General features: G+C 41.1%; 2 protein-coding genes across 8 annotated transcripts in view; both read left to right on the top strand.

The window, feature by feature from the left end:
* The first annotated feature begins 1,023 nt into the window (after positions 1-1,023).
* On the top strand, positions 1,024-7,383 carry dhh (desert hedgehog signaling molecule). Of its 3 annotated transcripts, XM_042408566.1 has the most exons (5): positions 1,024-1,280; positions 1,587-1,637; positions 1,734-2,100; positions 4,974-5,235; positions 5,372-7,383. In XM_042408566.1, exons 3-5 carry the CDS (start codon positions 1,789-1,791, stop codon positions 6,190-6,192), a joined length of 1,395 nt encoding a protein of 464 aa, XP_042264500.1. In that variant the 5' UTR covers positions 1,024-1,280; positions 1,587-1,637; positions 1,734-1,788; the 3' UTR covers positions 6,193-7,383. The 3 variants fall into 3 exon arrangements, with proteins under 3 accessions (XP_042264500.1, XP_042264499.1, XP_042264501.1); XM_042408565.1 differs by lacking the exon at positions 1,587-1,637 and having other exon boundaries at positions 1,958-2,100; XM_042408567.1 differs by lacking the exon at positions 1,587-1,637.
* A 2,305-nt stretch (positions 7,384-9,688) lies between these two features.
* The window catches only part of kmt2d (lysine (K)-specific methyltransferase 2D), a 37,178-nt gene continuing 25,675 nt past the window's right edge, over positions 9,689-21,191 (top strand). For 2 of the 5 annotated variants that reach the window (XM_042407783.1, XM_042407779.1), the window contains exons 1-18: positions 9,689-10,919; positions 13,364-13,446; positions 13,813-13,924; positions 14,037-14,239; positions 14,404-14,513; positions 14,622-14,784; positions 15,473-15,644; positions 17,224-17,338; positions 17,533-17,711; positions 17,826-18,130; positions 18,264-18,383; positions 18,524-19,326; positions 19,478-19,591; positions 19,713-19,826; positions 19,976-20,080; positions 20,163-20,344; positions 20,619-20,783; positions 20,989-21,098. In XM_042407783.1, the coding sequence (XP_042263717.1) occupies positions 13,398-13,446; positions 13,813-13,924; positions 14,037-14,239; positions 14,404-14,513; positions 14,622-14,784; positions 15,473-15,644; positions 17,224-17,338; positions 17,533-17,711; positions 17,826-18,130; positions 18,264-18,383; positions 18,524-19,326; positions 19,478-19,591; positions 19,713-19,826; positions 19,976-20,080; positions 20,163-20,344; positions 20,619-20,783; positions 20,989-21,098 (3,121 nt within the window). In that variant the 5' untranslated portion in view covers positions 9,689-10,919; positions 13,364-13,397. Of the gene's footprint in view, positions 10,920-12,624; positions 12,753-13,363; positions 13,447-13,812; positions 13,925-14,036; positions 14,240-14,403; positions 14,514-14,621; positions 14,785-15,472; positions 15,645-17,223; positions 17,339-17,532; positions 17,712-17,825; positions 18,131-18,263; positions 18,384-18,523; positions 19,327-19,477; positions 19,592-19,712; positions 19,827-19,975; positions 20,081-20,162; positions 20,345-20,618; positions 20,784-20,988; positions 21,099-21,191 lie in introns of those variants that run through there. The other 3 variants (XM_042407782.1, XM_042407780.1, XM_042407781.1) reach the window with 3 other exon arrangements.

The raw sequence follows: 21,191 nt of genomic DNA, 5'->3' as shown, positions 1-21,191 counted from the left end.
AAATTTTAAGTGCTGCGCAGATCAGGCACAGTATGATAAATTCAAAGGGTAATCAGGTGTGCAGTCCTCTTTCAACATTATGAGTGTCTTTATAGTGACTTAATCTCGAGCAATCTTTATCATTCAATTAGGAATATCATCAAGATATACTCTGACGCAAAAAACATGAAATCCAGAAACCACTGAGCAACCCACTCTGTTGTGAGTGGGCCAAAGATTCTTTGACGCAAACTCACAGTGAAGAAACTGGCCATGATGCATTGAGTCCTCAAGTGTTCCAGGAAGCTGGAGATAGGATGGTGACACACTTCGACCTTTAATCCGCCATTAATTTCAGCTTCCGTATGTGATTACAGATGTCAGACCCCTGAGACACAATGATTCCTTTCTTTTCTGCTCCCTCTCGAGCATTATCTGACACATTTTATGACTTCTCCCAGCTATTGTTCTGAGATGGATAAAAATAATATGTTGATGTGGCCAGAGGGTGTTTCCAATGGAGAGGTCTTGGGTGCACTGGGTTCAGGGGTCACGTTGGTTCCCCAAACACAGGAAGGCAACACTGTAAGTCACAGTCAAGGGGTGTCAAGGCTGGACACTTGTTTTCTCTCTAAGACCTTCTCCTTCAACTCTGTCTATTAATAACACAAGTCATCACAGTGAGAGTTAACAGCTGACCTCCTCTGTGGTAGGTGGGATGGCAAACAGATGCAAAGGCATGTTGGTTTAAATATATTCAACTGACATGAGAGTTTGGGGCTGTATCTGTACTGTAAATTTATTATAATGCCTCATAAATACAGTTGATACCTAAATTATCATGTGTCTTAAAAGCTTTAAAAGTTTGATTTCTTATTGGTTTAAAATGTGGCCAAAACAGTATAATCTATTAGTATCTTATGTACCTTTAAATTAAATACCTTTAAATATTTAATGAGGTGAAGGGGGAGTCATTGTGTTAACACAGTAGGCCAATCATATGTCCTTTGTAAGGTTGAATTGGAGGCGTGTGCTGTCGCAGTGGGAGCGCGCAAAGGAAGGGAGGGCAATCTTGTCCGGACGCTAATAAGACCCAATGGCTGGTGCAAGGTGGCCAGGAGCGCTGAAACGCGACAGAAGACGGTGGACGAAGGAGAGACGAAGGAGAAAAAAAAAATCTCAAGAGAAGCATTTCTGGATGGACAGAGAGGATGAGAGCGCCACAGGAGCGTCCGTAGGAATTGCAGGGGAGTTTGTGTGTCTCGTCAAAGGAGCTGCGTGGAGAGGAGAGGAGAGAAGCGGTAAGTGAGCAGAACCCAACGAAAAACACCTGCGTCAAGACAAGGTACCTGCGAAGGACGTATGAAGATGACGTTCAGCTCGCAGGACGCTTAAAAATCTGCTGATATTTGGTGAAACATTTGGACAGAAACATTTGAAAGCTTGTATGTCTTCTTGTTTTTAATAGCTGATGCCAAACTTCCAAAAAACTTTTGATTTGAACCAATCAGACCATTCATTGTGCTCTAGTTTTTGGTCAGAGCAATCATCAAAAGAGTACAAACATAAGTCAGAACAACTGACTCTGTACTTTTAAACTCTTTTAGGATCAAGAGTGAATGAAATTTAAAAAAGAGGTATCTTTGTCGCATCAGCTGGTAAGTTTTAGTGATAAAAAATATCAGCACTAATACTCCATGAGTTGCAATGGACCAAGATTTGACTCTCACATGTTATCACACACCTGGAACTAGGCTATCACTGCAGGCACTGTGAGCCACTGACTCCTGGGAGCCACAACCCTCCCCAATGAAGCAGTCGTGGTGGGCCCGCCTGGCACAGATTGGCCTGCTTGCTGTGTGGACTTGTATATGGCTGGTCCAGGGATGCGGACCGGGCCAGGGGTTCGGCTCTCCCCGCTGCAAGCACAGGAAACTCACAGCCATGCACTACAAGCAGTTTTTCCCCAACTTCTCAGAAAACAACCTCGGGGCCAGCGGGAGAGCAGAGGGCAAGATCACACGCAACTCTGAGCGCTTCAATGAACTTGTGTGCAACTACAACCCAGACATTATCTTCAAAGATGAGGAGAACACCAATGCAGACCGCTTCATGACTAAGGTGAGACTGGGGTGTAACGCTTAGTCGAGTTCAGTAATCTTCTTCGAATTGAATGATTCACTGGGTCACTTGTTTCCGTTCACCTCGGTGAAATGTGATGACTATGCAGTAGGCATTATGAAATATACAGACAGTGCAGAAAATCAGCTGCAGATTGACAGAAAGGATGCTCTCACTGGTGTCTCTTGAACCTTTTCAAGACAATCCCTATGCTGAATGACTGATTAACTACATACTCTCATACTCATACCTCATACTCTGCCAACCCGGCATGGCACCTTCAAATCAAATCTATAACCTCATTCATTGTTTGCTGTACTCTTAAGCTATTCCTGCCCTTGCCAGGCTCCTGACACAAACAAATGCTCAACACAGAGTGTGTAAGTTTTAACTAAACATCCCCTCCCTTTTCTTGAGATAAGAAGATCAGGATGTAATTCAACACTACCCTTTAAGAGACTGAGTTCCCCTTCAGGAACACTTCCTTTTAATCTTTAACCAAAGTCTTTGTTATTGGAAATAAAACTATTCCTATGACAGGTTTCTCAGACGCCCTACGAGGAGAAATATCCAGGCATGGCATTTAAATGTGAATTACTGATTGTTTAACAGGGATAGGTATCCAAATTCATATCTCAAATTCAGCTGTGAAAAGACTATTGGTGGCCTAGAGGATTGAAAATCTTGGCCAGGAGATGGGCAGCTTTTTGATGAAACACATTTAATCCCACTCTTCTGAATATGAACACACAGTTTCTTTATACTCAGCCCGTTTTGGATGCCGCGGCTTTCTGTGATTGTTTAGGATATGAATCTGTGTTCCTTCCCCTCCCTGAGTGATTTTATGTGATGGAAATCTGCGGTCGTATATGTGTGCCCTTCTGATGCCCATTTTGAGTGTGTGTGTATGTGTGCGTGTTGCCCCTCTTATGCCCAGATGTGAAAGACACTCTTTGTGCGTCATTTGGAGACTCAGAGGGGTCGCCTATACAAAATTCCCGCCTGCTGAAGTAATGGCACCGTTGGAAAAGCGACTATTGTAGTTCCGACAATGAAACGCCTCTCTTCAATGGCATTGCGAGAAAAATGTACCCAGTTTGTTTTCTGTCCCTCTCTCTTTATCACTCTTGCTGTCACATTCCCAAGTGTGTGCCCATACATTCTTCCCCTCTGCCCTCTCTCTTTAGTCGTCTCGCCGTTGCACTGCTTTCTTCTCACCCAACTTTTTTTTCCTCCTCCATCTCTCCCGCTTACACTCTCATCTCTCACTCTCCCAACCCTGCTTTTTTTTTAAAAATTCTGTTGCAAGTTAAACTTTATTCATTCAAATTACAGGCCACAAGACTTGTCACTTCACAAGTCCCAAGTGAATAGGCTTTCAGGAGATGATAATGAGTGTATCACCTCATATGCTGACGTCATCATTTTTCAGCCTGCTATTTTGTGACAATGCTGACACAGTCTGTAACATTATGGCCCACGGGGGTGTTAAGAGTCACTGTGCTCATTTCTGATCAAATGTCTCAGGGGTGAAACCGAGAGACTCATGCCTGGCACAATCGAGGAAGGCAGAGAATGGCCTTGATTATTCTGTCACCCTGTCGAAAAGGCCAAGGAATGTGCCAAACTGGCTACAGTAGCTTTGTTCTTATTCTCCGATTGTTTGAGCAAGGTTGAGATGGCCTTTTAGCAGGGTAGAGGAGGAATTGTGAGATGATGCCAACAGACAAATAATTATAACCTGGGAGCCAGAGACGTGAGGTGTTGAAATACTGGAATCGCTCTCGTCTGACTTGCACTGAAATCAGGCTGTGCAATGAGGTGTACAGTACAGTCGCATACTGTTCATACCTCCTGTATTCTTAGGCTGTGCTGTTTCCCCCTGTTAATAAATGATTACAAGTGTCTGTCATTTCTACTGAAGTTTAGTGGAGTTCAGACATGCCTTTCACTGTACACGGTACAGCCTACGGACCAAGTGTAATTATTGTCTTAAACTAAGAATCATCTTTTATATTCTCTTAATTTAAGTTTTCAAGTTATAAACAAAAATATCTGAAAATACAAGAGAACACTCTCACAAAACATCTACACTCTGAAAACTATCCCACTGCCCCAACCCTTCCCTCCTTCCCCAACAGGTTACATCAGTAAATTTAAAAGTCAAAATAATATACTATTATAGGGATTTCAATAAGAGAGTATTCAGACATACACATAGAAATAACATTCACACAGCTCCACATATTCTTTTACAAGAACTTTATTTGGACGCATGAAGCAAGTTTTAAGTTACTCCAATATGTCATTGAAACAGTTATGACTCAATCCTTTCAAATCCCTTATTGAATCTATTTAGGTTCTGCTTTTGTTATTTAAGAACTAAAACTCAAAGATTGATCCGCCGCTCAAACTTAGTGCATTCTAATACCCATGTTTATATTAGATTTTTGCTATTAAGCTAAATGACTACCTGAATGTTTTGTACATTATTTATTGCTATTAGAAAAGAGGAAGAGGATAAAATATTCATTAAGAGATTTGTTAGACTCTTGGTATAATGAGTGTATGTATTTTACCAAAATGAAACTAGCCATTGGATCCCAACCCTGCACATAACTGCACTTTGCTTTAGAATAATGTTACTACATTATATAAATCGAGACATTTTACAGTAATGGAGACACTGTTTCTCTCTAAATGACTTCAAACATATCTTTGGCATTTCTGCACTGCAATTTCGTGTTCATTATCGACCAACGTATGTCTGTGATAAGCTAATATCAGCTGATATATAGGCTGGTTTATTGATTGGGCTCGAGTTAATACTACTCCAAACTGAATCCTTCCCCCCTGTCTCATTCTGATTCTAGCGGTGTAAGGACTGTCTGAACAGGCTGGCGATAGCAGTGATGAACCAGTGGCCAGGGGTACACTTACGTGTGACAGAAGCCTGGGATGAGGACGGTCACCATCCTCCCGGCTCTCTGCACTATGAAGGCCGGGCTGTGGACATAACCACTGATGACAGAGAAACAGAGAAGTATGGTCTCCTCGCCCAGCTGGCTGTGGAGGCCGGCTTTGACTGGGTCCACTATGAATCCAAATATCATATCCACTGCTCAGTAAAAGCTGGTAAGTTTAAGGAAGGAGCTTTCATAGCTTTCTTTAGAGTGTACTGTCAAATTTCATTCACTGTATGATGTATAAAGACAAAAAAGGAACATAATCTGTTTAGTCATCCTGGCTTTTTCTGCTGATCTTCCTGTAGATCACTCTGTCGCAGTGGAAAAAGGTGGCTGTTTCCCTGGCTGGGCCCGGGTGACTGTTGCTGGAGGGGGGCAGAAGACCCTGTCATCACTGGCTCCTGGGGACCGGGTCATGGCTCTGTCTGAGACAGGCCAAGTAGTGTTCAGCCAAGTCCTCTTGTTTCTGCACCATGACCAAGACAGCTGGTCTACTTTTCTGTCTCTGGAGACAGAAGATGGCCATAGATTGGCCCTTACTCCACATCATTTGGTGTTTTTAGCCCACCATTGCAGACTTGACAGCAGTGAGTACCAGGCTCAGTTTGCCAGCAGAGCCAGAACAGGGGACTGTGTTCTTATCCACATAGCAGAGGGTCAAGTCCGTCCATCTCGAATCAGCTCAGTCTCAGTAGAGGAAAGTGTAGGAGTGTATGCCCCCTTGACAGAAGATGGAACTTTGTTTGTTGATGGGGTGCTGGCATCCAGCTATGCACTGGTGGAGGACCACAGACTGGCACACTGGGCGTTTGGACCTCTGCGACTCCTCTACTCATTCGACCAGCTACTTTGGGGGGATCCAACAAAAGAACAGCAGGCCACTGACAGCGAAACAACTTGCACTAAGACTCCATTGCAAAGTAGCACTTTGGTCACAAAGGACAGAGCAGGTGTAGATGTGAATAGTATCACTCTTAACAAACAAGACAATCTGAGTAGACCTCTAAGAATGGAAATTAAAGAGAAACGCTCCTTGCAAAGACAGACATCAAATGTGCACTGGTATGCTAAATTACTGTACAGTTTTGGATCTATCTTCTTAGACTCCAACTCATTTCATCCCTAAAATCCTAAAAGTATAGACTCCATACATATCGTGCTGTTCAACATTACAACTTTGATACATTTACACTAACACTTCCTGTTCTTTTCTTCAATAAATTAAAGGCAATGGAATGGCTTGCTTGCTTTTGTCACCATTGTTTGCGTTATAATCTGTCATAATGATATACAATACATGCTAATACTTAAGTGATATTTTATCAGAGACTGAATTTGATGGCAAATTGTGCAGGTTCATATAAAAATGGTCATGCTATAATGACTGTGTCATAGTCTATTTGTACATCATGTTATTTGTTTTTAATTATTTCAAATATATATGTAAGAGATGTATTATTCTAAGGGAATAGGAATGAATTTTACCACAATAGAATCTTTATTTTTGTACTTTCTGAATCATAATATATAAATGTTTCATTTTATTATAATTAATTCTGCTACTGTATTGTACGTTCTCACTTGTTATGTCATAAAAAAAAAAAATTAAAATGTCATTTTATTAAGGGACATTGTTTTTCCTTCAGCTCTGGGATAAATGTTGCAGATTACGCGGATTTATCACTTGCTTCTTCAGCAAAAATGAGTCACTTTGCATGGTGAACCTGAGGAATATGCAAAATATGATTTCTAGGGCTCGTAGTTGAGCATTATGTGTGTTACAGTATTCAGGCTCTCTGTGGAAATCTAGTCTAACAGGCTGACGGGTTAATGAAAAGCCCAGATGTACTTAATATTCCCCACACTGTGCCACCACCTTGACTTTATTATAGCCTTTATCACTTAGCTCCTTCAAAGGAGTTATCAGGTTTCTTAGAAGCTTAGAGGAGACAGCTTTATTAGTGTTCATTGATAACTTTGGGTCACAAGTATTGGATCTGTTGATGGTGTGGTACAGTACATTAGTTACACCCCTTTGTATTTTGTCAAACCCCATCTACGCTCTTGACTTGTACCCATCTGTACTGTAAATTGTGACTGTGGTTTGCCACATCCTACTGAACATCTACTAACAACTTGACAAAGGTTCATAATGATGTGTACGGCTATATTCAGGACAAGTAGTCTAGGGTTATACACCCCCTTGTGGAGGAACTGGTATCCTGCCTGTGAATTTGATTTCATATAATTTCCTGTTAATGTCTTAATACATGTAATATCTACGCTGAATAATAAACTTGAATTCAACAAACCTTGATTTGTATTATAATACAGTAGTATATTGGTAACCATCTGTGTACAATGAGACATTAATTTTGTCAAGGAATGCATTTTTATAGCATGGAAAATACAAAAAATATTTGAATGTAGTACACAACACTATGATATCTAAACTTTGGACTCAAAACAGACACGATATGAAGAAAACAATCCACAAAAAGACCTAACTGCATCCTGTAAAACTATCCTACTGTGTTTTTTCCAGTGCTCTTTAAACTTAACTGTGAAAAATTGCACTTGGAAAATCCAAATTGAATTCTCTTCTTCCAGTTTATGTTCTGTTGTAAACATCTGTGGAGGTACAGTATTCTAGGGGATTATCCTTGAGATGCAGGAGGCAGATGGGAAAGCACCGGCTCCGCTGACTAGCCAATAGGAGAAGCCTGATCTCCTAATACCACCCTCTATTTACATCCATTGGCCAATCAGTCACTACCTTCCAACTAGTCTCAGCCCCCCAAAATCTAATCCAATCTTGCTAAAGCTGAATGGGGAGTTAACTAATCCTGTCAGGGGGACCAGTAATAACCTATTCTCAAAATGAAAGCCTGCACACCCCTCATTCAAGCCCTAACAATCTCACATATTCCCTTAACAAATATTTCTGTTTGTAAAATAAGTCATGAACTGCTGTATATCAAATACTTTTTTTAGACACACCTGGACCAGTTGGGTATTGCTGATAGTGGAGCATTTGAGTCCATGTGAAATTGAAACATAGGCCTTCAGTGGCAACTGTCTTTGTAAAAAGAGTTTTCAATTGATTTAACATCTTATCAGTCAATTCTTTTTGGTCTGATTTAACCAGTGAATAATTATCAACAACCATATAACTTTCCTATAAATTAAACCACTAACTATTCTGTCAAATGCCCATTAAGAGGTTGCTGCTACTTTAAACAGTCATGGTTCTAAAAAGCATTGTTTTCACATCTGGCTTCTTTAAGACCTCTTGTCAACTTCCATAACTTACTATGTGTGCAAATAGGATCTAGTGATAATTATGGGGGGAAAAAAATGCTGATCTCACCCACACCATGGTGAAAGAAAATTAAACTTAAAACTATAAAAGATACTGATAAATATGTTTGTTTCATTCATCTAGTTGCAAGGGTCTTGAGGATACACGTGTACTCATCGTGTTAAAAAATAATTCTTGTAAAAATGCATGAACTACAAAGAGGCCTCTGCACACATGCATTACTACATGAGTTTCAGTGCAGGATCAGCTGCAGATCAACCACCGCAGCAGGTGCTTGTTCATTGCCTGCAGAACACACGAGCTGTCAGGCGGTCATCTGTAATCACTAACATTACCTTTACATTTGAGACATTTAGCAGATGCTCCACTCTGCAGTTACTTGTAAGTGTTGAGTTATAACCTCAGTAAGCTACTTACCTGTAACAGTTCAGTATTTTGTTCTGGGGCATGACGGGAGATATACAGTCACTGATGTGGATTAAACCTGTGACCTTCCCTCTATTTTACAGACGGTTACCCAACCTAATTTTCTGTTAGTTCACAGGATCATTCCAGTGACATCCAAACTTTTACTGCATGTACTGTCAGACTTCTTGTTCGCAGTGTGGCCCATGAAATGCATGTGAAGGAATGGGTCTTGACTTTAGAAGAGTAAACACATATAAAAGTATTGCAAGAACTTGGGCTGGGACACACTTTTTAAAAAACAAACAAACATGTGTTTCTCACATTTATGTCTGCCCTTATCTGCATAGCAATTGGAAGGTATATTAGGCTGGTTCGAAGGTATATTAGGATTTTAACATGACAACTGAGCGGCATTTTCAGTGAGAGTTCAACTCAAAATAGTAAAGGAAGTGATGAGTTCTCAAAACAACTTTCTTGAACCCATGTCCTAGGTCATCCATGCCACTGTGATTTTCTTTAAGTGATAAGGCAACCAAATGATAAGAAAGACCTACCTCCCAATCCCATCCCCCACACGATCTGTGTTATGTTCACCCACAGCATACATTATGATTACTCAAATCGAAAACCAGATTTAACTCTGCATTGCATTAGCAAATAATTATTCATATTTTTTTTTAAATGGAAACGCACAGATCTGTCAGCTGATTCAGTGTCAGAGGATAAAAGGGTAGAAAGGTGCAGCCTACTTGTCTAGTGGAGGGTTGATAGGGTATATTATCAGCCTTTTTAACACAGTATAGCATTATTTAAATTCAATGCAGTCATGTTATTTTAAATATTTATCCCTATGTCACTTACAAATACAATACAAATACATACAAATATCACTTATGGTAATTATCCAGGAAAGGCAAAACAATGAGACCATAAACCATCTCCAAATGGACTGGCTCATTTAAGTCATCATCAGTGAACCTGCTAAAAAAAACTGGCGGAAAATTATTTCACTACACGGCAAAAATCAAGTCATCGATTACACTTCTCAGTCGTTCTCAGTCTCTCCAGCCTAATGCGCAATGCAAAACAGTATAGAAGAGACAGATAAAGATTAAGAAATTAGCCACCATACACATTAGTTATAATCAGCGCCAAGAACAATGCACCTAAACGAATTCAGTCACATCATTGAACACAACATATGCATGAATCCGTAGGCATGTCAAAGTAGCTTTGGTTTTACAATCATAACAATCTAATGAAAAATGGCTTCCCTGGATCCGAAAATCTAATGACCTAATATCTAACGCTAATATCCACCATATTCCAAGTGGTCCGTGCTCTCCTCATTAAAACCCCGTGCTATGCGTTAAAAGACCAGCCTTGCACAGCTTTTAATGACTGTTCTCATGCTGTAACACAATATACCAATAATGAGTAACAACATAACAATTTTTGCATGTATTATTTTTTGACGTAGTTGTTATTAGCTAGCACTGCTAGCCGCTTGGCGGAACAGCCGTGTGCAGACGCAACGCAGTTCAGCGAAGTGAACAGATGCTAGTGACCCATACAAGGGTACCCATGCAAAGTTGTGCTGCAAATTTAGGTAGATGAATGTCTGCAGTCGACTAAAACTTAAAGAAAAAAATTACACACGTACTGGCGTGTGAGAAAAGTTTAGGGCTGTGATTTTCGGATGCACTATTTTGTGCAAACTTGCGAGATTCCAGCACAGAGTAGAAGAGCTAGCTGGTGTTAAGAAGCCAGCCCGGATAGGTAGTTTTTGGGTTCACTGCATGAAGCTGGGAAACACTTTTCGGGACCGGTTGAAGACTTGTCTCGGTGTGTAGTAGTCCCCCCGGTAGTGTACGACCACTCGACACAAAGCTCAAGTTGCTGGTTAGCTTGCTAACCGTAGCATTATCCATCTAGTCGAAGAGCTAGCTAGTAGCACCGCACAGCCTGCCTTCCGCCGACGTGCACTTCCCCCACTCTCCCTCCAGCCGGCTCGCCGCAGCGTTAGTCCGGTACATAAAATGAAGCGACCATCAGCGTTTTGGGAAGCTGTGTGGCTGTTTGGATTTTGCTGATGTATGAGGAGACGATATTGTTTTTGTGAGGTGAGCTCTTTTTAATTGTGGCTTCTTTGAACTTCTTGCAACAGACATACCCAGAGACACACCAACCCTGACCTTAGACCGGGTAACGTTAGCTCCGCTGTCGGTAATATGTAGCTGTTAGCTTCCACAGATGGATCTGTCTATTTGCTGGAGGACTAGCCATGTTACCTGAGTGCTAACTTCAGGTTGAATAGTGCTGTACGGTTGCTCTGTCAGAGGTCTTTCCCACAGAGTAACCGGTTGACATTTTTACAAGTATGTGTTCCTGTGCATGACATTTGATGTATTTCTCGTAGTTGTACCTCTTCGGGACACTTTGCTGCTACGTCACCATCGATAGTTGTTACCTTTTCCGTATCAAACTGTCGCCAGTGTGACTGGATAAGACTAGTTGCTGGAATACAACCAACCCTTTTGAAGTCGGTGTTTACATTGAGAAATAGTGCTTAGCGTTGCAATTATTCAACTATAAAATCTCAATAGCTTTTCCCCTTGGCATAGCAACAAATAGTAGCAGGTGTTGGTCAACATTACAAAATGAGAACAAATACGGTGAAAGTTAATTTGTAACGTTAACCCTTGTAACGTTAACTTAGCTAGCCAGGACGTTAAGACGTTAACGTTAACTTGGCCGTCATGTCATCACTTTTTGCTGTGGACAACTTAATTTTAGAGACAACGCGTAATTAGTTTGTTCGTTAGCTAACTGTATATAACACCAGTTTGGTTTTTGTAGGGCTGGTTAGTCACTTTATCGAAAAGAGGGTGCGTGTTCACTGTTGTCACATAATACGTTTATTACGAACATGTAACGTTACAAAAGGAGATTCATGTTGTCCATAAGATATATTACATTCTGCTGTTAAAAGCATGTTTGCTATTTGATAAACAGCGTTTATTACATCTTGTGTGTAGATTAGGTTGAAGTGCATATATCTTGAATTTTATTTGGGCAGTTTTGACTGTAATGTTACAATCTGCTCAAGCTTCAAAACACTCTCAAATAATTTCGTCAGAGATGCATATAATCTACATTGTTATTGGTTTTACGTTATAATTCAGTAGACTCCGATCTTAGATTAAGATCATTTCTGCTCCTCTGCATTAAAAAAACACCAGAAAAACGACACATCTGCCTTAGTAGGAATAAAAAAGGAACATTATGTTTGTGTGTGTGAATGTGAGTGTGATAACAGTAGCTCACGGGATGATTTTCTCAGTCTCAGTTAAAAACCTTTTTTTTGTTTGTGTTGAAACTGATGAAACACTGCGAGACTCTCGGCTGGATCAAACAATTTCGAAGCCACACTCACATTTCTTTTCTTTTGAACCCTTTAGATCAGGGCGTACAGCATCATATCACAGATTGTTCTCTTGGTTGTCTATTTTTTGGGGGAGATTAAGGATCATATGAGCAAATATTGCTGAAGCTGCCATACACCATAAGTAAAATACACCAGCATGCGAACTCCTAAGCCGATCGGCCCCTTTCAATGTATTCGTCTGTTAATGGCATTTAAACGTCAGAAACACGATATGGCATCCTATTATTAGTTGTGTGGATGAAAGAATGGTGAGCCCGTCTAGTCCTGCATAGTTTGTTTTACAATATTTTTGTCAATGGCGTGAATCTCACAGCGGAACTATGATGTGAGCGACAAAGGTTCTGCACGAAAGGAGCACCGCTGCAACAGGAAGTTCTGCATACGGAAGTTGTGTTTTCTTTGTGTATCCCGATTTATGGTTGTTTTATTTAGGAAAACACAATTTTATCTTTCATATTTTGTGCCTTTTCCCGCAGCAGTTTCACCGGTTTGGATTATGCATTGTTGGGTAAATGAGTATTTGAAATGTTAAAGCGGTTTCCGATCGATCTTGTTTCTGTAACCCTCGCGCTATTTTCATTAGTTGCGAGAAAGCTCGGTTGCATTAGTGCTAACGTTAGTCAGATTAACACAATGAAATCGGCTAAAGACAGGACATAACATTTCTATGTAATTGTTTGCATTGTAGGTTATAGGTCCTTACATGTAAAAAGTGCTTTTGGATGGGTAGGGAGGTCAGTGCGAACTGTGGTGTGGCAAAGGAAGATGCATTTTTAAAGGGTTTCTTTAATTATATTGATTAACATATGTTGGTTAATAAACATTTTCTGTTTTGCTAATTGAGACCTGCACACTTGTTATCTGTTATTTTTTTATGTGAACAAGCCTAAATCTAATGTATGTTGGAGGTGTATTTAGTGTTTTTTTAAAAATATTATCAAATATGTTCTCTGCAATCCATTACTTATGCAGTGATAACAGGCCTAATGTTCACGTTATAGCCTGAGTGACCCAACAAAATGTCCACAGAGTGTTTGCATGCTGTGAAAGATTTTCTTGCAATATACATCTTCTGATTAACATTCACAAGTTGATTCTACTTATGTTTTTAAATTGTAGATCTCTGTCAAGGAGGTCAAAATCAGCACGGGGGATGGACGAGCAGAAATCAAACTGCGAAGAAAGTGACTCTGAACCAACAGGTAATGTGTTTGAATTTTCTTCATCTCTAAACTTCATCCATTATGAGCTGAAGTTATCACAGTGTGCTTGTGCTTTGATGTAAACAAAAAGGTCTTAATTCTCTCAGATTTTGAAGAGAAACGCACACGGATGAGAACAAAATCAGACTTTCAGTTTCACCACAACAGAGATTTGTAAATGTAAATTATTAGAGGCGATGACAGGAGAACTGAATTCATTTGAATGTTATATCCCCATGACAGATATGTCATGTCAATATGTGTTTTGTGAAAGCCATCAATTCTTCATTTTTTCCTTCATTAGTTGTTTTTAAAATGCAACGTTTTATTTTTCTTCTATAAATATTTTCTCTTTCTTATTTTTAGCTGATGACAATGCCCCTACAAAGCAGTTTGTCTCCTCTGAGGGGGAGTCTAAAGCCCTTCCTGCTGCTGAAGACGTGTCTGGTGTTACTGCAGCCTCTTCCAGCACACCTGTGTAAGTCCTTCATTCACACTGCTGCAGTCTTTCTTCCAAGAAGCTGCTCATTGTTGGCAACATCTAAAACTGAATATTTGCTTGTCTTGAACGATTGTTTGTGACTATACAGAGAGAGTGTTCGAGCATGCGCGCTTTGTAACTGCGTGGAGCGCAGCCTGCATGGACAGCGGGAACTGAGACACTTTGGGCCAACTTATGAACGGCCGACCCTCAAGCCATCAGCTTCCCCACTGCCACAGCCCGGGAATGATGACCTGTCTTCCATTGGATTTTCTGACTCTCCCTGTCTGGCGGCGCTCTTTGACGACTCAGGTTAACCTCAAAACATTATAACATTATATTCTATTAATGTACATTATGTAATTACTTCTACAAATGAATTATATTCAAGGCTTCATCTACTAGAAATACAGCGCAGGGATGTATAATTGAAATTTGGTCAGAGATGTTACTGATTTGGGCTTTATAATGAACAGGGGGTTGTTGGGTTCATCATTGGTGTGCGGTGTGGTCAGAGGGAGTGAAGCGGATGGAGAATGAGGAGCTGGAGAACGTGGATAAGGCTGTTATCTCAGGGACACAGCGGGTAAGTGCCCTGTCTATAAATGTGGATTAGATGGTATCAAATGAGAATATAGGGATTAACAGGGGCTTCCTTCACACAATCTTACTTGTAACCATTGGTTTGTTTCAGCTTTGCGAACACTGCAAAAGGCTGGGTGCAACCATTCAATGCCATGCTGAGGGCTGCTCACGGTTCTACCACTTCCCCTGCGCGGCAGCAAGTGGATCTTTCCAGTCCATGAAACAGTTGGTCCTCCTCTGTCCAGAGCACATAGACAAGGCAGAGGAGTTGGGTAAGAAAACCAGGCATCTTTATCAAAATTTTGATGTTATTACTTACTTTAAATCAAAGCAATCAGTTAGATTGTTCCTTTTTATTTAGTTTTCTCTGTCAAACTTGAGCACAGGGTGAAAAAATGCACAGACATTTCAGCTATGCGTTCTTCAGACTTGACTTTGGCTGCACACACCCAAGTCCCCCCTTTTTGTTTTTGTTTGATCACAATGTTCTTTAACTCAACAATGTTATTATTTAGGGCATGCTCACAGTGTAATGCTTTACTTTTTATTCTTAATTAAACATTACATAGATAATGATCAACTGTCATTGTCAACAAACAGCATTGTCCAAAGCTGTAACTCATACTGAAAATTCCTGTAAGACAACCAGGACTGCTCCATACTGATCAGCTTTGGGCTGTTCTGCCAAGGCCTTGAACATTTTTATGCTCTTTGTTGTCATAAAATATCAGCTGTCTGCATTGCTTGAAAGTTAGAAAATAGCAATCAAAGGAATATCTTTTGTCTCTAAAAAGTTTAAATGTTTTCAAATGTAGACAATGCTCCACTTTGCTTAGCAATACAATAGGCAACTTTTTTAAAAAGTGTCTACTAGCCATCTAGCTATTCCCTGTTGACTTTTAAGTTGAACTAAAAAGAACAAAAACCATCCTAATGTGATTTTATTTTTATTTTTTAAAGCGGGTGAAGAGGCTTGGTGTGCAGTGTGTGACTCAGCGGGGGAGCTCACAGACTTGCTGTTCTGTACGGGTTGTGGCCAACATTATCATGCCGCCTGCCTGGAGATTGGTGCCACGCCCATTCAGCGGGCAGGATGGCAGTGCCCAGAGTGTAAAGTGTGCCAGACTTGCAGGTGAGTTCACCGTTGTGAGTTAAACTGCACCCTACGCAAGAGATTTAGAGTGCTTAACATTTTGCATGACATTTGCATTTCTTTTTTGGCTGGACCGCAACAGCGGAGCCAGCCCTATAAGCGCAATTGTCCATGACTGACTAAGTGAGTAGTTGAGTGATGAAGTTACACCATTGGTTTGCTGAAGCTTGGTACACAGAAGTATACCAGGATGCATTTCACACCAAATGGCTGCAGTGGTGGAGCCAGGTCAAAAGCTGTTGTAAATTTTGCTGTAGGATTGTTTATGTCACTTCATTAAGTTTTAATATTTTTTCAGACGAGAAAGTAACCATTTAGATTCCCATTATGTGGTCAGTTTATCCAAATAACGCAGACGTTTTTGAAGATGTGAGCAGCTGCTGGCCGAGTGCCAGCCGGTCATCTCAGCTGCCAGCAGCCCGACTCCTGAGATGACCAGCCGGTCAATGTCCGTCGTCTTCCTGGGGCAGAGTCGGACTGGTCATCGGGAGCCAGGGCCGGTTGTTATGTGGGCCGCTTGAGCAGCCCATTATACAAAAACAAGAGCCTCTTACGTCTTTTCCTCCTTTGATATTACCAAACATTTAACCTCGTGTTTAGACAGGCTTTTTAACTTCATTTGGAAAAATAAGCCACACAAGGTAAAGAAAGGAGGTTATGTCTATGTCTCTAACAGTGGGAGGTCTTAATGTTTTGGACTTTTTTCCATTCAACCATATTATCAAAATTAACTGGATCAAATGATTTCTAAAAGTATGTAGAATATTATCCCAATCTTTCTGTTTTAAAAAAAGTAGGTTATAATGTGCCCTTAAGCTGTCGGTAAACTTCTTATCAAACTCTTCAACTTTCTTATGTGTTGGTCCCTTCTATATAAGCACAACTATTCTCCTCACAGATGTTTTTTTTATGGAATAATGTCAATATCACAAACAGAAGCAAATCATTATTTTTTGAAAATTGGTTTAACAACATTTTGCTTGTAAAACAGCTATTTATCGGTGAATGGCTTCTGTATTCATATGAAGATTTTATAGTGAAATATAGTGTGCCTGTCTCCCAAAATGAGCACAGAACTGTAATTAAAGCACAGTTAATTGGCACTAAATGCTTTCATGTTGCTTATCATATTTATTCCTAATATAGAAGATAAATGCTCTTTTTGTATTCATTAAGTGTGTACATGTGACAATGTTTTGGGCTGATTTTCAGTCGGAGCTTAAAATATATTTTGGTAAGAAAATTTTATTTAAAGAACACAATTAGTATATTCAACAATTTTAATTTCTCCAACAACGAACAATGTCTCATTTTTTAATTTTATGTCAATTTGCTTATTATTTTAGCCAAATTTTACATTTATAAAATGAAATTCTTGAAGATGTTGCCATCTTATATTACATGTAAACAAACAAATCTAAGCATATATCTTCAAACATTTCATACACATTCCAGCCCTTTACTAGGTTTTGACCTAGTCTTAAAGACATTTGTCCTATTTTACTCAAGCTTTGTTTCCCATTTTTGAGAATAATGTCTTGATTCTTCAATTTCATAGACAACCAGGAGAAGACTCAAAAATGTTGGTATGTGATGCCTGTGATAAGGGCTATCACACCTTCTGTCTCCAGCCAGCCATGGATTCTCTTCCCTCAGACCCATGGAAATGCAGAGTAAGTCACATTTGACATTTACGTCCGTACAAAGAGATCCCCTTACCCTGGAAACTTACTGTGAAAACACGTTCACTTACTTTTTGGAGACTGTCAGACAATCATAACATGTTCTTACTTAAAAGAGAGGTAGCTTCATGTGGTGCCTTGATCATTTCGTTTACGCTTTCTCCCCATTACCTGTATTTTGCCAGAGGTGTCGTGTATGTACGGAGTGTGGTGTCCGTGGACTGGTGCTGCCAGGTCTGGCCCAGTGGTTTGACAACTACGCCGTGTGTGAGGGCTGCCAGCATCACCGCAGCTCTATGTGTGGCGTGTGCAGCAGAGCTGCCAACCCATCTGTCGCTCTGCAGTGCTGCAGCATGTGCCACAGGTTAATTCAATGTGCAAACGCAATAGCATTCATTGGAAGTTGTTGTCATATGTGGGCTTGATGCTCATGTTGTCATAAAATATTCCATCTTGATGATTTCTTTTACTGTTTTAGGTGGGTGCACAGTGAGTGTGCTTTACCGGGGGAGCTTCCAGAAGCCAAGTGCATTTGCCTGCTTTGCAAAGAGGATCATGAGCAGCAGCCTGCCACTCAAGCATACACAGCAGAGACACAAACCAGAGAAGCATCTGAGGAGACTGAAGGACATGTGCATTTGGTGGAGATGACAATCCAAACTGATGCAGATATGATGACAGAAGAGCAGAAAGACTTATCTGAGGTAACATCAAGACAGAGAGGCACATCAGTGATGGGTCAGGCTGAAGCCAAGGTTGACAAAGAAACACCCATGGAGTTGGGTAAGTCTGAGTCAGACACAACATAAGACAAGACTTACAAGATATTCTAGTCATGAATTTTATTGGACTAGTAAAACAGTGTCTTGTTTATGTCTGAGGAGTGCCTTTGTAAGTTAATTTCTTTTGGCTTCAGGGGTGGAGGCTGCAGTTGTTGAGACAACAGACACTGGGGACACAACCATGGAGGAGGAGCCACAGGTAGCAAAAGAAGAATCAACTTCTGAGGTACCCGCTGCTCCACTTGAGTCTACAGGTAAACTCAGTACCCACTGTGGACATGCATATTTGAAAATGAACACAAAGAAGTACTTTATCATTTGTATGACGGTGTGCCGTAACTAATGATAGATTTGTAAATGATAACACTAATAACCATGCATTCCTTATTCTCAGATGTAGAATGTGCAACAACAGAACAGGGAGCCTCTTGTCTACCTGCTGACGAAGAGAGAGCAGAAGAGGCAGTCAGCCAGGTGACCCGAGCTGCCCCATCCCAGGACTCCATAGCAGAGACACAGTCTAACAAGCCTACAGCAGAACCAACACCAGTGTCAGAGCAGGACCCTGAAAATATGGAGGTGGAGAAGCAGGAGGCCACTCCCTCAGTGGAACAAGAAGTATCACCAGAGTTATTAAAGAGTGGATCTGACGGTGTGCCTATGACAGAACCATTCAGTAAGACTCCACCAAAGTTACCAGCTTCTTCTGCCTCTGTGGTCATAACAGAGCATCTACCCATGTCTGATCAGCAGGAGAGAAGTCCATGCCAGGACCCCCAGTCTCCTCTGTCTTTATCAGTAGACACACAAGAGGCCCTCTCTGCTGTGGACATGGAGGGGAGGCTACTACCTCACTCTGAAGAGGAGGAGGAAGAAGAGGATGATGAGAACTTGAGAGGAGAAGGGCATATTGTGGACATAAAGCAGGAACTGCTCGAGCGAGAGGTTAAGCCAGAATTGCTGCTGGACGAGATGTCCATTATGAGCCATGGAGATGAGAGCAGCAGTGGCTTTCTGGGCTCTCCTGGAGAACCCGATCCTCAGCTCTCCATGGAGTTCGGCCTTATACCTACTGGCCGCTCACACACAGATAACCTGCTCACTGAGACTGATGACTCGCTTCCCTTCGAACCCCTCAGAAGCGACAGAGAGAAGGTGAAACGCAGAGGATCCCCAGGCCGCTCACGGGTCAAACAGGTGAGGTCACAATGTACAAACATACGTGTTTGAGTGATTATGTTTCAACAGCCGACATTTTAGTTCAACTCTTGTTTTTGCTTTTAAGATGTCGATGTCACGTTGTCACAATGTGACTTTACATTAAAATGTTTTTTTCCTCTGCTTGTAGGGGAGAAGCAATAGTTTCCCTGGGAAGCGTAGACCTCGAGGGGGTGGTGGAGGGAGAGGGCGTGGTGGGAGGTCACGCCTCAAAGCCATGGCCTCCTGCATTGATGCCTTCTTGGTGAGATGTACTTTATATACCATTCAGATGACATGTAATTCTGTCACTTTAATGTGGTCATAATTACCATTTCTCATTTGATTACATATTTTTGCTATGTCGTTCGTTCCCTTGTCCACAGCTAAGCATGACTACAGACACTGGAATAAATAAGGAGGAAGATGATGAGGAAGATGACACCATGCAGAACACAGTGGTTCTTTTCTCAAACACTGATAAATTTGTCCTGCTCCAGGTATAGCTCTTGTTGTAGTTTGACATTTTCAGTTTTCCTGTGGCGTTTCTTGTACCAAGAACCACAGTTGTCACTCTTAAATACAATGCAAACACACTCTTATGTTTCCTCTGTTTTATTTTTCCTTCTCACGTTCTCTCTGTTTTCAGGATATGTGTGTTGTGTGTGGCAGTTTTGGAAAGGGTATGGAGGGGCAGTTACTGGCTTGTGCTCAGTGCGCGCAGTGTTACCATCCTTACTGTGTGAACAGCAAAGTAAGCACAGTTTTATCCTTTGATCTTTTTTTTTCTCTGTACTTTGTTAATCCAGGTAAATCCAAACTGATTTCTTTTGTAGATCACCAAGACGATGCTCCGGAAGGGCTGGCGCTGTTTGGAATGTATTGTGTGCGAGGTGTGTGGAAAGGCTTCTGACCCTTCCCGTCTGCTGCTGTGTGATGACTGTGATGTCAGCTATCACACCTACTGCTTGGACCCGCCCCTGCACACCGTACCCAAGGGTGGTTGGAAGTGCAAATGGTAAAAAAAAAAAAGATAAACTCAAGGAGCACAAAGCTTCGTTCAGCCTTGTAACTTTGAATGGGGTCAAATGGAAATGAATACATGTACATTTGCATATTATGTAAAACACTCATGCCCCAGCCTTGCATTGGCAATTCAGAGGCCTATCTCTCTGCCTCTTGCTTCTGTAGCAACAAAAAGATGTTACACCACTCAAATCGGCATCTGTATTTTTTTAATCTTGCATATTAGCTGTAGAATTGTTACAGTGTGCTTCACTTCTTCTGTGTAGGTGTGTGTGCTGCGTACAATGTGGTTCCAACTCACCGGGTTTCCACTGTGAGTGGCAGAACAACTACACCCACTGTGGCCCCTGTGCCAGCCTCGTCACCTGTCCAGTATGCAGAGAGAACTTCATGGAGGAGGAGCTGCTGCTGCAGTGTCAGCACTGCGATCGGTGGGTGCTGCTCATTAGAACTACATATGCACAAATCCAGACACAGAAACTGAGGAATTCATTAGACTGCAACTAATGAAGACTAGCGGGGAATGGATTATTTATGTATTTTTCATATCATGAATTATTCCATAAGATCTTTGATTTGCTGTGTGATTTGTTATGAAAAGTACGCGAATCAATGCATTTCTGTGTGCCTGTGCAGATGGGTGCATGCTGTCTGTGAGAGTCTGTACACAGAGGATGAGGTGGAACAAGCTTCTGATGAGGGCTTTGCATGCACATCCTGCACCCCATATGTTCCAAAACCTGTGGGTAAGTCTCAGGGTGACACTATTTTAAAACTGAAGACATGAAGACTATGGTTACAAAAATATTCATGGTCATTCTTGTACGTACTGATGACAT

Source organism: Thunnus maccoyii, chromosome 4 (genome assembly GCF_910596095.1).
Source record: "Thunnus maccoyii chromosome 4, fThuMac1.1, whole genome shotgun sequence".
NCBI classification, from domain to species: Eukaryota; Metazoa; Chordata; class Actinopteri; order Scombriformes; family Scombridae; genus Thunnus; species Thunnus maccoyii.
The sequence above is the reverse complement of the archived record's forward strand: the minus strand, read 5'-3'. Positions and strand labels throughout refer to the sequence as shown.

Excerpts from the sequence above, each read along its gene's own strand:
- dhh (XM_042408565.1), top strand. The coding sequence starts at position 1,076 with ATGGCTGGTGCAAGGTGGCCAGGAGCGCTGAAACGCGACAGAAGACGG. Across the intron at positions 2,101-4,973 it reads CAGACCGCTTCATGACTAAG|CGGTGTAAGGACTGTCTGAA; the intron begins GTGAGACTGGGG and ends TTCTGATTCTAG. Across the intron at positions 5,236-5,371 it reads CCACTGCTCAGTAAAAGCTG|ATCACTCTGTCGCAGTGGAA; the intron begins GTAAGTTTAAGG and ends ATCTTCCTGTAG.